We start from the raw sequence: 15,974 nt of genomic DNA on the forward strand, positions 1-15,974 counted from the left end.
TTTCATTCTTTTTTTTTTTTTTAAGGCTGAGTAATAGTCCATTGTCTATATGTACCACGTCTTTATCCATTCATCTATGAATGGACACTTGAGCTGTATCAGTATCTTGGCTATTGTAAATAATGCTGCAATAACAGGGGAGTGCATAAATCTTTTTGAATTAGTGTTTTTGTTTTCTTTGGGTAAATACCCAGTAGTGAAATTACTGGATCATATGATATTTCTATTTTTAACTTTTTGAGGAACCTCCATCCGGTTTTCCACAGTAATCATGAATGTTCTTAATGCCATCTGGAATGGTGAATCCTTTCCAGAAGGTTCTCAATTTGCTTTGCCCAGATCCATCAGATGAATCTCTATCTATGGCAGCTATAGCCTTATGAAATGTATTTCTTTAATAATAAGACTTGAAAGTCAAAATTACTCCTTGATCCATGGGCTATAGAATAGATGTTGTGTTAGCAGACCTGAAAGAACATTATCTCATTATACATCTCCATTGGAGCCTCCTGGATGGTCAGATGTATTATTAATGAATAGGCAGCAATATTTGGAAAGGATTCTCTTCTGAAATTTTTAAAATGTTTATTTTTTATTATTGAGAGACAGAGACAGAGCATGAGTGTGGGAGGGGCAGAGAGAGAAGGAGACACAGAATCTGAAGCAGGCGCCAGGCTGTGAGCTGTCAGCACAGAGCCCGATGTGGGGTCTGAACCCACAGATGGTGAATTCATGACCTGAGCTGAAGTCAGACGCTTAACTGACTGAGCCACCCAGGTGCCCCAGATTGTTTCTTTTCTGAGCACTGTTTCAACGGTGGGCTTAAAACATTCAGTAAACCATGTTGTCAACAGATGTGCATCATCAAGGCTTTCCTGTTCATTTAGAGAGCACAGGCACGGTAAACTTTGCATCATTCTGGAAGGCCCTAGGATTTTTAGAATGGCTAATGAGCACCGGCTTCCACTGAAAGTCACCAGCTGTCTTAGCCCCTAACAAGAGAGTCAGCCTGGTCTTTGAGCCTTTGTAACCAGGCATTAACTTCTCTCTAGCTATGAAAATCCTGGATGGCATCTTCTTCTGATAGAAGACTATTTCATCCACGTTGAAAATTTGTTGTTTAGTGCAGCCACCTTCATTAATCTTAACCGGATCTTTTGGAGAACTTGCTGCAGCTTCTACATCAGCACTTGCTGCCTCACCTTGCGCTTTCTTGTTGTGGAGATGACTTCCTTAAACTTCATGACCCAACCTCTGCCAGCTTCAGACTTTTCTTCTGCAGCTGCCTCACCTCTCCCAGCCCTCACGGAATTGATGAGTCAGGGCCTTGCTCTGGATTTGGCTTTGGCTTAAGGGGATGTTGTGGCTGGTTTGATCTGTGCAGACCACTCAAACTTTCCCCATGTCAGCAGTAAGGCTGTTTCATGTTCTACCATGTGTTCCCTGGAGCAGCACTTTTAATTTCCTTCAAGAACGTTTTCGTTGAGTTCACAACTTGGCTAAGTGGTGCAGGAGGCCTAGCTTTTGGCGTGTCTCAGCTTTCCACATGCTTTCCTCGCTCAATCATTTCTAGCTTTTGATTTAAAATGATTTAAAACCTGCATCTCATGGTGTCTGGGTGGCTCAGTCAGTTAAGCATCTGACTTGGGCTCGGGTCATGATCTCATCGCTCGTGTGAGCCCCGCTTCAGGCTCTGTGCTGACAGCTGAGAGCCTGGGGCCTGCTTCAGATTCTGTGTCTCCCTCTTTCTCTCTGTTCCTCCCCTGCTCACGCTCCGCCTCTCTCAAAAATAAACAAACATTAAAAAAAATGCATCTCTTCCTCCTGCTTGAAAACTTAGAGGCCATTGTAGGATTATTAATTGGCCTAATTTCAGTATTTCTGTGTCTCAGGGAACATGGAGGTCTGAAGAGAGGGGGAGAGGTGGGGGGGATTGGCTTGTCAGTGGGGCAGTCAGAGCACACATACGTTAAGTTTGCCATCTTCTAGAGGCACAATTTATGGCACTAAAAAGCAATTTTACAATAGTGACATCTACGATTACTGATTACAGATCAGCATCATTACTACAGATCTGCATTATTACTACAAGTATAGTAATAATGAAACAGTTTGAAATAGTGTGAGAATGTGACAGAGACACGAAATGAGCAGACACTATTGGAAAAATAGGCTGATAGATGTGCTCCATGCAGGGTTGCACAGACCTTTAATTTGTTAAAAAAAAAAAAAATACAGTATCTGTGAAGTGCAATAAGCAATAACATGAGGTGTGCCTATCTAACAAAGCGGTAGTTGTGTTAAGTCACTAAGTAGGACGTAGCTTAGATGGCCATTGAGGACCAGAACGCTGGCTAGAGGAAGGAGTCCGGACCAGGAACACCGCCCCCACCCAACCCAGGTGCGCCTTGGCTAGCGGTCAGGATGTGTTTGGGCTTTTGCCAGGGTTTACACTGGGAGCCGGGCTGGTTCTGTTTCTCTCCGCCTGTTGCTTTAGAAAACGGACTGCAAGGACCTCGGGCAGTTTTCTGATCGATGGCCTTAGAGGTATAAACCGGAAGTCTCTGTCTTTTGATGGCTGTAAACAGGGACCAACTTTGAAATCTATGGCTCCCATCTGCTCATTGATAAGGATACAGAACTGGAAACAGGATATTACAGCGACATCAGTAATGAGATCTGACTAGACCAGAGTATAAAATTAATACTGTTGTATTTTAACCTAAGGAGAGATGAGTGCTATATACAACATTTAGAAGTTGGTTTTGAAACAGAAATTTTAATTGACTTCCATGAAGCAAATGCCTCTTGGTTAAATAAGGAAAATCTTGGTGTAGAGTGGAATAAAGGGTGACTGAAAGGGTAACTCTATCCTTTTCTCATGAGAATCCTGCCTGGCTGGGTGGGCTCAGCTAGCCCTTCTTCCCTGTTTAGAAGTGGCAAAGTACCTAGGGATCTCAAAGCCATAACACCTTGCCTTAACTTGCTGCTCCCTGGCTCGGAAGAGGGGCTTTTGAAAGCTTAAGGTGAGGGGGGAAAAAAAAAGTAAAGAAAGCTTAGGGTGGAGTTTCTCAAAGAAACTGATTCAGGAATCATCCATGTCATAAACGTAATGCTTATTAAAATGAAGATTCCAGGGGTGCCTGGGTGGCTCAGTCGGTTGAGCATCTGATGTCTGCCCAGGACATGATCTTGCAGTTTGTGAGTTCAGGCCCCACGTCGGGCTCTGTGCTGACAGCTCAGAGCCTGGAGCCTGCTTCGGATTTTGTCTCCCTCTCTCTGCCTCTACCCCACTTGTGCTTTGTCTTGCTCTCGTTCTTTTTCTCTCAGAAATAAACACTTAAAAAAAATGTTTTTAATGAAGGTAACATGGCTCCACCACAGACCCGTTAACACCAAACTCTCATCCTGTAGCCACGAATAGGAATCCAACAACTTCTCCAGATGGCGCTCGTGTCTAGGAACCACTGACCAGGCTTCTCAAAGATTCGTTTACTTCTAGATTTGGTCTGGGATTGGACAGAGATGTTTTCATGAACTGAAATTTGCAGGGAGAATGTCTATTTTGTATGAGAGAAATGTTGAAGCACGTCAGAGCCCCCTCTCTGCTAAGGGCCCCCCAAAAAAGGTAGTTTCCTCCTAGTCTTCTGACCTTCAGATGCACTTTTGGTTGTCTTCCTTGGCCCCCAGCCCCACCCCATTTACGACCTAGTGTCCATGATGCTCCATGGCTCGGTCCCTTCAGCAAGAATCCATGAAACCAGGCCATGCAGCGGACCCACAGGACCGGTAGGACTGAGAACACACAGATTAAATAAATACTGGCTCTGGAATCCGAAGTGTGGGTTTGAATCCCGGCTCTTCCACTCACCAGCTCTTCTACTGTAAATAAATTATTTGACCTCTCTAGGCCTCAGTCTTGTTTTGCAAAATCGGGACATCAATAGCCCTACCTCACAGGGCTGTTGTGAGTACTCAATGGGCTAATGCATATAGAGCATTTGTGTCCTTAATGCATATTATGTATGATTATCGTGGGGAAGGGGCCAGAATCCATGACACAGGACAAAAAGCTGAGAGCGAGAATAGGGAGTTTTTGTCCTAGGGAATAAATAACATTGAGAACACTTGATGTTTTCCAAAATATTGGTGGTTACTCCTTGGAGAGAGAAATTTATGTTTGTGTAATTTGAAGTGGTAGGGACTGGGAGCAGTTACAAAAATTAAAGGGAAGTGGCTTTTCCCTAAATAAATGGAGTGACTTAAAAGGGATACAATGTGTGGCTCCAGGAAGTAGTGAGTTCCCCATCCCCGGATGGGCTCACACTCAGGTGGCTGGACAATGAAGAGGAGACTCGGCCCCGTCTGGGTTGGGAGGCAGAACCGCATATCTTTAAAGGTCCCCTCCCATCTCGAGTCTGTGGCTCATGACTCCAAGTTTATTTAAAGAAAGCAAGAGTCCACTAGAAAAGATGAAGGTTGGCATCTTCACAAAGTGGTTCCTAGTCTAACTCTTAATTCTTGGCTTCAAGCCCAGGAAGCCACCCAGTCACCATGGACCGGCCATCTCAGAGACCAAATCTGTTTCCTACAACAGACATTCCCCTCCTTCCATTTTGGCCTCTAGAACCAGACCTCCAAGCTGGTTTCTCCTTCATACTATGGCATGTCAAATACTTAAAGATGGTGGTCAGCAACTCCGTCCCCCCTGCCCTTCTACCCTGCACCAGGTCTTTTCTTTTCACAGGAGGTAGAATTGTCTGTTCCCAGTGCCTATAAATGAAGCCCTAGCTTCTACCCCAGCTGGAATCTTCAGTATTGAGCTAGACTGCATTACTGGTGCCTGTTTTCATAGGCATAGCCTCATTGACTAGAAATGTACCTGCATTGGGCTGAGCTTACCTTTGTACCAACTAAAACAAGAGTTTGCTGAGCATATTTGTTTTGAGATTGCAGAACATTTAAGCAGCTTGCAAAAAGTAACTGTGCTCAAATACCCTTAAGCTCTTGAGAAAAATTACTAGGTCAGTTACAACTCTGCCCTACCTCTTTACTAAGATAAGTGACTGAAAGGCCACCTCCAGGCAACTGTCAGTCACTTCTATGTGAACTTGAATAGAACTACCCCTTCCTTTCTGTTTTATTTCTGAGAGAGAGAGTGAGAGAGCGTGAGCAGGGGAGGGTCAGAGAGAGAGGGAGACACAGAATCCGAAGCAGGCTCCAGGCTCTGAGCTGGCTGTCAGCACAGGAGCCCAACGCGGGGCTCGAACCCATAAACTGTGAGATCATGATCTGAGCGGAAGTCCGATGCTTAACCAACTGAGCCACCCTGGTGTCCCTAGAACTCCTTTTTTAAGTGTATTTTCTAAGAGTCTTAGCTCCCAGGAAGGTTGAGGGTGGGGTGTGATAGAAGTGTGTGTGTATGGTGGGGGCTGGGGCTGGGGAAGGATAGGACTCGCTTGGGTTTGGCAACAGGATCCAGGGACAGCAACTTAAATGCCTGTCCACACCCTCCCAAACCATTTATACTTTTGCAAAGAAGCCTGGATTTTATTGGTGGATACCATTTTGTGATGCTTTTCTTACATGCTGAATTACAGAGATGCATAGGAGAGGTGTGGTTGGGTGGACCCATTAGAGATTTGGGGACGTGCTAACAAATGTATAACCAAAAAAATGTGTAGGGAGACAGTTCATTTAAAATAACACAGCACTTTTGTTAAGGGAAAGGAATGATAGATGCATCCCCAGAACGTATGCCGAGATCCCTTAAGGAAAGCATTTGTCTAAAGATACAGAGTAAGGTACCCAAAGCTTAGGTTATTTTGTTTGGGAGATCATTCAGGTTGAAAATGGGTCACAAGAGGTCCAAATGGAAGGATAAAACGAGCTGCATATATTTAAAGGCAGGGCTGTGCCTGGCAGAGGAGCGGGAAGGGGGCAGAGGAAGATGTGCCCACTTAGAGTTAAGTAACGGAAGGAAATGTGAGCTCTGCATGCTCACAGGACTGAAGGCAGGCTTGGCTGAAGGGGTATAAGGAGAGGCGTAGAAGAGAAGGGAAGGTGAAAGCTCTCAGGCGTGATGACTCAGGTGCACGAAGGCGAGATGGCTGGAGATGCAGGATTTGCAAGGCTGGGGGGCCCGGAGGGCTAGTCGGACCAGCCCCGGAGAGAGCACGGCGCTGCAGCCCCGGGGAGAGGCAGGACATCTGTGGGAAGGAGCGCAATGAAGGGCCAGAGCAGGGGCCGGTCAGGACAAGCAAGGCTCTAATGATCATCTCAGGAAGGATTGGCAGGGTCTTTTAGTCTCCGAGCTACAGCTTATCTAAAGGGCGTGGAGCATAAGCAACCCGTTCTCCCTCTCCGGACATAAGTGGAGAAGATGGGCTGGTCTGCAGCACTTGGATTTAGGTGAAGGTTTCTGGACAGTTGGGGTGGGACTGAGGGTGGTTGAAAATGCGCTTGTCTGGGAACTTTGAGGTTGGATAGGGTCTTGGAGATGGGGGTAAGCAGGCGGGGCTGAACCTGGAAGTCAGTGAGCGGCATTCAGCACTCCCAGTGGAACCAAATCTCCCAGGTTTTGATTTCCGTGTGGCCACACACTGTGGGCCTTGTCCTAGACCCTTCCCTGGCTTTCCCGGGCCTCGCTCTCCTTGGCAGCACTGCCGTCCAAACTGTCAGCCACCCCAGGGTGACCCAGTTCGTTCCTTGCTGACCTGGTAACTAGTTTCATCCTGTTAATGGGTGTGAGGGCACTCCAGTACCGTCCAGTTAGCACAGGAATTAAAATAGTCAAGGGGCAGAAAGACTCATGCAACTTACTAAGTTTTAATTAAAAAATGGTTTTTAACCTAAACCCTTTAGCTATAGTTGAAGCCTGTTTCCCCTGGCAAGTGCTCTGTGGTTGGCTAACCTATCAGAATAATACTCAGGTCTATGGCCATAAGGGCCTTACACTGTAACATCTATTTCTTTTAATTGTTAACAGGTATGGATGCCTGTTCTTTGAAAGGCCTGCTTCTAAATCATCACTTGGGAACTTGTAGAAACTATAACACTAAGTCCCCACCCCAGACCTGCTAAATCACGGGTCCTGGGGACGCAGCCCTGTGACTTGTGTTTTAACAAAACCTCCAGGTGATTCTGATGGAAGCTGAAACCTGAGAATCCCTGTTCTAAAATACAGAGCAGGGGTGCCTGCGTGGCTTAGTCGGTTAAACGCCCAGCTTCGGTTCAGGCCATGATCTCGTGGTTCGTGGGTTCGAGCCTCAGCTAGCCTGACAGCTAGCTCAGAGCCTGGAGCCTGTTTCAGATTCTGTATCTCCCTCTCTCTCTCTGACCCCCCTGCTCGCTCTCTCTCTCAGAAATAAATTAAGACATTAAAAAAAATTTAAAATACAGAGCAAAGTGTTGAAAGCACCTGACTGATAGGAAACTGAGTGGAGGAGCTCATTCTGGCTCTTCCAACCGCACCTGCCACTGATGCCTCGGGACAGTCTCCCAGAAAAACATCGAAGCCTTAACATACTGGAGATGGAGGACAAGGAAGACGGGTTTATTGTGTCTGCAGAGTTGCCAGTCACTGGCTTGACACCTGTGATTCCACCTGATCCTTCCAACTCTATCAAACTGCTGATTTTGCCAGACCAGAAACCCAAACTCCGAGATTAGGTTAATTTACCTAAAGACACAGCTGCGGTATAGAGTGGATGGGACTTGAGTCCCAGTCTAAGTCAAATATTTATCAGCGTGTGACGATTCCTTACGGGTAGGTCATTAGTGGCATAATTCATAGAGAAGGTATCCAACACTACCGTGGTATCCTTCTTTTAGAGTGTCAGAGTTCATGGTGAACAGTGCCCAGGTCGTCACTGGCCACGTGCTTCTGGCCCAGGTGTGCCATCTTGCACTTTCACGTCAACTCTGGTCATGCCGGCATGAGAAGCTGCTGACATGAATCTATGGTGAGACTGGAGTCTGTCAAGTTCTCGTTCTGCATTTAACTGGAGGCAAGTGGCTGAAGCTCACTGAGCCGGTCTCCTTTGCCCTTGGACTATCGGTGGTATCCCCACCTGAGGAGTTAGTAATCCAACCTCACCCCGTCTGTTGATCACAGGCAGCAGAGAGAAAGCACAACCAAATGGCCCCGCCAGTCGGCTCATGCACGGAGACCCTCCCTCAATGCAGGCTGATGGCACCTTCTCCCGGGGACTCTCAACCCACATCCAAGCCCTTCAAATCAGGTAAGAATAATGGTCTAAACGGACCCTGTTAGCTTGCTAGCCAGAGGATCTTGTGGCACCCAGTCTTCCCATCTTATAATTCTAGACATTGTAGAATTGTTGAACCAAACACAAGGAAGGAGCTCTGTCAGTTCTCAATTAGCTGCACCACTGGAGAGCGACAGTGATGTGGCAGATTTTAAAAATTTGGTTCCATTTGGCTTTGGGATGCATTATGATTTTTTCAGTAGATTAACTTTTCTAATTATATTTCGTACAGCCTAATATTAACAGGCATTTGTATTCCCCGAGCACACACCTAACACAGATTCGGGTGATGCGGTCCAAAAAAATGTGCTAGTCTCGGGAAAGGACTGGGTTGTCACGGAAAATCCACACATGGATAACGAAGAGGGGACTAATTAGAAAGTGCTCTGCAAATATTAAATTATAAGCAGAGAAGCCAAATTAGGAATTCTCTAAGGACATGTGAACAGAGATTAAGAAGGTTATTAACATTCTAAGAGGGACAGAAACTTTGAAGAATCATCCTTTGGTGTTAATGGAGCCCGATGGAAAAAAAATTGGTTGCAAGGAGGGTCAATGAGTTACTGGGGGCTCTTTCAAATGAGAAAACCTCACGCAATAATACCAACGCGTTTTAAAAGAGCGCTTAAAATGGATTTTATTGTTTGAATTTTACAAGTAGTCTTTAAAGGCTTCAAACAAGAACTCTGTTGCAAAACTCTAATAAATAGCTTGCCCCAAGTTCCCAAACAAATGAAAAGACAAAATAAAAACTAAACTCAGGATAAGCAAGACTTCAGAATGCTTGGATGTTAGCGAAAGTTCTCATTTACAAAGAGTTGATCAGGCAATGTAACAATCTCCTTCATACAAGTCAAGGGAGGGAAAGAGACAATTGAGATCTTTACAAAGCACTCCGAAATCTTCCTATTTTCCATGATGGAAATGTCACCAGAAAAAAAATATCCTATGGAAAAATCACAATCATGAATGAAACTAGCATAAAAGTCTGGTGGAGGGGTTGGGGGGAGAAGGGAGAACATCCATCTGGTTTCCATCAGGGATGGAGGAAGGAGCGGAGATCACTTGGGGCTGGGAGCTTCCAAGCAGAGGACACTAAATTGGTTAACTCTCCCCTAGATCAAAGTTGCCACTGAAGGGACACAGGTGTCAGCTTAGTGACGTTTAATGAAGGCAAGAAACAAGGCCACCGGGGGCTCCCGGGTTCCCCGACACCGGTGGGCCCAGCCTGTCTGCCTGCAGGACTGGAAGCCTTGGAATAATGACCAGAGGCCCCGGGCTGGCTGGATCACTGGACAGAAAAAAAAGCACATCAGTCACTTCTGCAGTGGAATCCTTCGGCCCCCAAGGGATTCAGCAAAGGCCGGGGCTTAAATCGCCCGCTGGGACATGCAGGTTTCACAGCCCCTTCTGTTACCACGGTGGGTTGCTCCTAACAGGCAAGTAGGAAACACTTCAATACTCTTTCCCTAGTTAGAAATACTGGTGAAATCTTGCTTTGGAGAGGATTGATTAGTCAACATGGTCATTTTGAGGGCGCCAAAAATCCAACTTTGCCACATTTTCATCTTTAAACGCCTCAAACAAAAGCTATACTTTTGACCATCTGCATTCTAGGTAAGATCTTACTCTGGAGGAATTCTGAAATCAACTAATGTGTGGAGCCAGGAAGCCGTGGAGAGGCGGATTCCAACCTGGTGAGGCCCAGGCCCAACTCACACCAGACAAAAAGGGGTGCAGCTCTGAGGGGCCGGCACCTGGGCCCAACCGCCAGGGGAAAGGAAGAGGGGGGAGTGGCCTCACAATGCAGGACAGGAAAGGGGCGTGGCACGAGTGGGTCTCTGGTGCCCCCCCCCGCAGTAGCCCTGACCTGCCCGAGGGTAGGAGAGGAACCAGGGCGCCAGCTCATGCACAGGTCGTTCAAGGGAGGCAGGCATTTTCTTAAAGCAGCTTCCTCCGCAGACATTTTAGGAACAGAGGTAAGGAAATCCCCCTCCCCAAACAAACAACTTTTAAAAACTTTATTTTCTTAGGAGCAGTGACATTTGTCAGGGTAAGGAGGGAAAGCCTGGGTTACCTGAAATAGATCAGAGCTAATGGAAATAGAGGCAGATGGGCCAGGACGGCCTAGGCCCACTTTTCTTTTTTTAAATACATAACAGATAAAGATATTGTGCAAAAAAATAAAGACATTCACATTTTAGCAGTTAAACTTTTATTCTCCTTTTTAAAATTTTTATTTACTTTTTTTGTTTTTCTTTTCTACAAAAGGCAGATAATGATTGTTGATCTGCAGTTGTGTTGTGCGCTCCCCAACAGGGGCGGGAGTAGGGAGCCGGGGGTGTGCGCGGAGCGCGTTGGGCGGCTGGGCTGCGGGACCGCCAGACCTCACTGCAGGGCGCCCGAGCCCCTAGCTCATGTCTATGGTGTTGAAGACCCACTCGGTGAACTTCTTCAGCTTGTCCGAGGCGTTCTGGGACTCCTCCTGCAGCCTCAGGTTGTCCTCGCGCAGGTGCTGGACCTCGGCCTGGAGGTGCGCTTTGTCCTCCTTCTCCTGGGGGGAGGGGGGAGGGGAGGGAGAGAAGGGCTGGGACGGGTGGCCAGGGATCTGTCTGCACCCGGCATCCGTTTCTGGTCTTCATCCTAAACTCGTGCTAACACTGTGTGAACGTGACCTGGCGCGAGACATCCTCAAACCAGGGCACAAGCCTTCCGGAGAGGGGGCGCGGGTGGTTCTGGAATGCACACACGTTCACGCGTGCTTTAGCGCCTTCAGTAAGGACTGGCCTAGCTTTGGGGCTGTTTGTTGTTTTGGTGGTTTTGTCTTAATGCAGCAAAAGCCACTCGAGCAACCAAATAACAGTTCTCTTGCTGTGAAAGCCCGAATAAGGATGGAGGCGTGTGGTCTGGGCTACTGACCCCTTACACAAGGGGTGGGGAGGCCGGGAGAGGGCTTGCGGGGCTGGCACAGAACGGGAACAGTTGTTCTGCACCTGTGAGCACGAGGGCCCTCCTCGCCGCCCGGTGTGAGTCTGTGGGAACGGGGGACACCCACGTGTCAGCCCACTAAGACTACCTGAGGGCGTTTGTTCGAGCACAGTTTGCACGGATCGGGCGCTCTGAGGAAGTGTTTACCTTCTTCAGATCTTCCCGGAGCATCTTCAGCATACCTTCCAGCTGGTCCACTTTAGAAGCCAGAGTGGGAGAGGAATCTTTGCTGCTGGGGACGAGAAACAAAAGAGGGGTGTTGGCAGAAACTGCCGAGACTGGGTTTGTCTGGCATTTTTTAATGAGGCCGCTGTATTTGTAAAATGGTTTTTGAACTTCCAGTTACTCAGTAGGGCGACCCAATGTGCATTTTCCCTTTAGAACGGAAAATGGTAAAATTTTTTTTTTTAATGTTTTATTTATTTCTGAGACAGAGACAGCGAGAGAGGGAGGCACAGCATACGAAACAGGTTCCAGGCTCTGAGCTGGCTGTCAGCACAGAGCCCGACGGGGGGCTCAAACCCATGAACCGTGAGATCACGACCTGAGCCGAAGTCGGACACTTAACCAACTGAGCCACCCAGGCGCCCCGGAAAATGGTAAAATCTTAACAAAAGGTGATACAAGGGTGAAGACAGCCAATCAGCAGGTTCCTTTGTGAAAGATGCTGTACCTTCGGGACAGGAAGTGTAAATGGTCTCTTTGGCAGCAGAAGAGGTACTTTCTGGCAGACACAGCTGTCAGCAGTGTGGCACTCCCTGCTCTCTTTAGGGGGCTCTGAGGAGAAAAGAGCCACTCCCCTGTGTGCAGGGGGGAAGTGAGGTCAGCTCTGTCTCGGGGCAGCCAGGTCTCTGGTCCCCGTGCAACAGTGTGTGGTGACTCCTCCAGTTGCAGCTAGGTTATCATGCTCTGGTCTCCAAAACTTCTCTAAATATCTTTAAATATTTAAAAAATAAGACCACAGGTTTCAAAAGCTTGTCCGTCCAAACTTAGCGTCTCCTTGGCTATTATAATGAGCAAACTAGGCCTGCAATTTTCTTTCTCCCAATTTGTCTAAATGCTAGTAACACCAGGCCAGGGGGGTACCGAAAAAAACCAGTGAGCTAGAGGATGAGACGGCTGGGCGAGGGCTGAAGACCCTTGTCAGCGGTTCTCGTCCAACTCTTGTCTACCTGAATTCAAGCTGCGGAAAGTTTCCATGAGCGCCAGCCAGATACGCCACCTCCGCGTCCCACAACCAAGGACCTGAAGCCTTCTGTGGGATAACATGCAGCTACCTCTTCGCGGAGGTCAAAAGGGAAGGTAGAGATAGACGGAAGTTTTGGAATCATGAAAAGGCGGTCCTGAACTGTGTTGATGTCTTCTGCTACTTCTAGGTCTACAAGCCCAAAAGGCAAAGCTCCCAGTGGCATGGATGTGACAAGGCTGGAAATAAATGGAATGATAAGAATCTGCAAACTTTAAGATGGGAACGACCAATGAAGACTCTTAGCGGCCTATCTCGACTTGTGGAGGTTTCGAAGTGAATTATGGGTCTGTGTACGCCTTGATTTTTAGAAACACATTTAACTTCATTTGTTCACTGAACAAAAAGTGCCAACCATCACCCTCCTATGATTCTACAAGGATTTGAGAACTAGTTGCTCAATAATCCCTTCTTAGGAAAATGGACTTGTTCACTCAGACGGCTCCCTGTTGGAGGAGGCCCAGCCCTTGGTGGTGTTTTGTTTTTGTTTTAATTCTCAACAGCCAAGCTAACTGTCGCTCTCCTAAGAGTGAATATGGCATCCATTACACTCTTGACCAACAACTTATTACTCTTCTCCCTTCCTGAAGGGCATTTCCTTGCACACTTGCTCAAGGAGTCTTCAGGAACAAGTCCCACAGGCTGTCTGGATAACCTATGTCAACCCCACTTTTTTCCTGCTTTTCTGACCAAGTTTATTAGATACCTGGATGCTTAGCTGTCCTCAAAAGGTTTTAAAGGGAGCTTTCAAACTGATGAAATTACTCTGTGTCAAGGAGCACCTACCATGTGGACCAGGGCGGCCCACAGGATGCTTTAGTATCTACAATATGACGTATGTATCCAACACCCTCACCACTTGAAACAGACAGGAGAATGGAAGTCTGCCTTTGCCCAGCTAAAACGGAAGTCAAGATCCCTGCTCCGAACTCTTAAGAAAATCCTCAAGGCCTCGAGTCACTGCTCGCTTTTCATTCTGTATCTAGTCTCTCTGAACCACCCTGGTGACCCAGACCCAATGCAGCCCCGAAGCAGCCCATCAGGAGCTGTGAAGATACCACCACATTCACAAGCATGGCCAACCGAGAGCAGGGGGAGATCGTGTCCAGAACCAGGCTCAAGGACACGAGGCAGATGATGTTTCTGACCTTACCTGATAAGCCCTGGAAGCACACATGTATTATGATGTCAGATAATGATGACTATTCATGAATCTGACTAAGTCACCAAGGACAGTTTAATTATGTTTACAGTATTCAGTTACCAAGCCTCCTGAAATGTGAAGAGCCTGGCAGGGTGCTGACGAGCTTCAATCAGCTAAGCCATGCGGCCTCTGTCTCCTCTTCCCCGCACCCGTGGTCACGAGAGGAGGTGACATGCGGCGCAGGCCAGTGACCTCACTCCCGGGTGACCCACCTGCTGTAAGACTTCATCTGGGCCAGGGCCTGCTCCTCCAGCTGGTCACTGCTGGACGTGGCACTCAAGGGGCGGTGGTTTTCCTCAGCAGCAGCGAAGAAGGAGGCTCTCTGGACTGGAAGGGGGAGAAGAAGCCATTCAGCGCTTTGGAGCCACATCCTGGGTCCTACCCACACCGAGGGTCGAATCTAATCAGTGTGCGGGGAGGCATCTGAAACCTTATCCCCTGACCCGTGCAGGAAACAATTACTGTTGAAGCAGTAAGAGGAGAGAGAGGAGCAGTGTAAGTTCTCTTTGAAAATTACTTGCGAATCAATTTTTAGTCCTCCTTTTCTTACTCATCAGAGCAGCATTCTGTGAAATGTTTCCCTGGAAACGGGCATTGTGCCAAATTTCCAGATCAAGGCTTTCCATCGAGTGAGGATATAAAACGCACTTCTAGAAATCTGTTTTCCACAAGATACCTGGCTATCTTGGTGGGCTTTAGCCAAAATCCAACCATATGTGTCCCAAAATATACCAAACCTAATACCTGAGCCAAGAAAACGGAATCAAATTTTGAAAAACTTCCCATTAAAAACACAAAACTGCTTCCGCCTCAGATAAGAGAGAGTGACCAACAAATTGAAAGTTAAAATCAAGTCAGTACTGGGGAAGTACCATCAGCTAAGTGGGGATGGAGGCCTTGTGGGCCACCCCATGGCTGCCAGACTTCTGAATTCTGTGGCCTAATCAATTCCTCCAAAAAACTGTAGCTTGACTGACTAACCACATTCAATTCTTAGAGCAACTGCAATGAAAACAAGCCCCAAACCACTCATCTGCTATCACCATTTTATAAACATTTCCAGAGAATTGAAATTGATGAACATCATGAAGCCAGTCTATTCAAAACAGGCCTTTGACAATTTCTGTCCACATACACAGTGAGCAATACATTTAGTCACAGGAAATGTGTTACCAGAGTCTGGAGAGATGAACGAGAAGCACAAAGGGAGTGTCTCCAACATCTGTTGACACTGGGGCTGGCCAATTGGGCCAAGCGTCCTAACGGATCCATCGATGCACTTTGCAAGCATGTCTTTATGATGCAATGAAAGACTCTCTCCGGACGTGTGATCTTTTCAGTCAAGAGACAGCTGGGATTCCCCCCACGCCCTGCCCTTCCCACGTGTGGGGAGGTGAGGCATCACGCTGTGAATTCCTCTGCCGAGGAAACGGCAGGCTCCTTCTGACTATATCATATAATGCGCGCCCCTACCGAGTGCTCGGTAACTGAGTTCAACTGTTTCCGGCAGTGCCGGTCAATTCTGCGTGCTGTTGGTGTGCTCGAGGAAACCGAGTGCATGGAGACGGACTGGAGCCTTGCGCCGCCTGCCCGTCAGCGCCACCCGGCAGGTCGTGTGCTCTCCTGCTGGGGTCTTTGGCAGACTCACCCTCGTAGGCCTTGGCGGCATCCACCAGGTTGGACCAATCCAAATCCGCAGCAGCGTCGGGTAGGGGCATCAGCCCAGGGTCGGGCATGGGTGGCCTTCGGGTCTCCTGGACGTCAGTGAGGGAGCTGTCCGAGGCCGAGAACTCTCCTACAGGGAGAGACGAGAGGTCAGATACTTCTCATGCCCGCAGGAGAGCCGCTCAAGGTCTTTACCTAGTTCCCGTTACCACAGGAGACTTCTAAGTCAGCTGTTGTCTGGATCCATGTCCGGTCCAGCACCACCGGGGGCTGTCCTAAAGCTGACGTGACCTAGGAACTGGCTTCCTCCAGTCTTACCTCATTTTTCAGTCACCTCCCTCTAGCTCGTTGCTAGTAGCGCAAGGCACAGAAAAGTCAGTTTTGCACCGAGGCAGCGTGTCTGCTTTTGCGGGACCCGGCGGTCTACAGAGGGGCCCAGGGTGGCTCCAGTGTCTTGCTTTTTTCTCAGTCGAGGATCAGGCTATGAGGTGTGTTTCGCCGGATAGGTGGGTTTTGAGGCCAGACTGGGGAAGCTTGTTGGTACTTGTTCCACAGGACTGCAACCCGGACTCTGCCTTCTCCCCGGCCCCCCCCCCCCCCA

At 47.9% G+C, this 15,974-nt stretch overlaps 1 protein-coding gene and 1 long non-coding RNA gene across 8 annotated transcripts in view; one reads left to right on the forward strand and one right to left on the reverse strand.

The window, feature by feature from the left end:
• Positions 1-10,133: 10,133 nt before the first annotated feature.
• LOC144220467 (uncharacterized) overlaps positions 10,134-15,974 on the forward strand; it is a 52,195-nt gene continuing 46,354 nt past the window's right edge. Inside the window, exon 1 of one of the 2 annotated variants that reach the window (XR_013331747.1) lies at positions 10,134-10,249. This is a non-coding gene — a long non-coding RNA (uncharacterized LOC144220467). Of the gene's footprint in view, positions 10,250-13,789; positions 14,204-15,974 lie in introns of those variants that run through there. The other variant, XR_013331746.1, reaches the window with a different exon arrangement.
• SIPA1L1 (signal induced proliferation associated 1 like 1) overlaps positions 10,278-15,974 on the reverse strand; it is a 354,681-nt gene continuing 348,984 nt past the window's right edge. For 5 of the 6 annotated variants that reach the window (XM_077750694.1, XM_077750698.1, XM_077750696.1 and 2 more), the window contains 4 exons: positions 15,357-15,503; positions 13,921-14,035; positions 11,406-11,490; positions 10,278-10,824 (listed from right to left, as the gene is read on the reverse strand). In XM_077750694.1, coding sequence (XP_077606820.1) covers positions 10,681-10,824; positions 11,406-11,490; positions 13,921-14,035; positions 15,357-15,503 — 491 coding nt within the window. In that variant the 3' untranslated portion in view covers positions 10,278-10,680. The remainder of the gene's footprint in view (positions 10,825-11,405; positions 11,491-13,920; positions 14,036-15,356; positions 15,504-15,974) is intronic. The other variant, XM_077750699.1, reaches the window with a different exon arrangement.

This window comes from Crocuta crocuta, unplaced genomic scaffold (genome assembly GCF_008692635.1).
Source record: "Crocuta crocuta isolate KB4526 unplaced genomic scaffold, BGI_CrCroc_1.0 scaffold186, whole genome shotgun sequence".
NCBI classification, from domain to species: domain Eukaryota; kingdom Metazoa; phylum Chordata; class Mammalia; order Carnivora; family Hyaenidae; genus Crocuta; species Crocuta crocuta.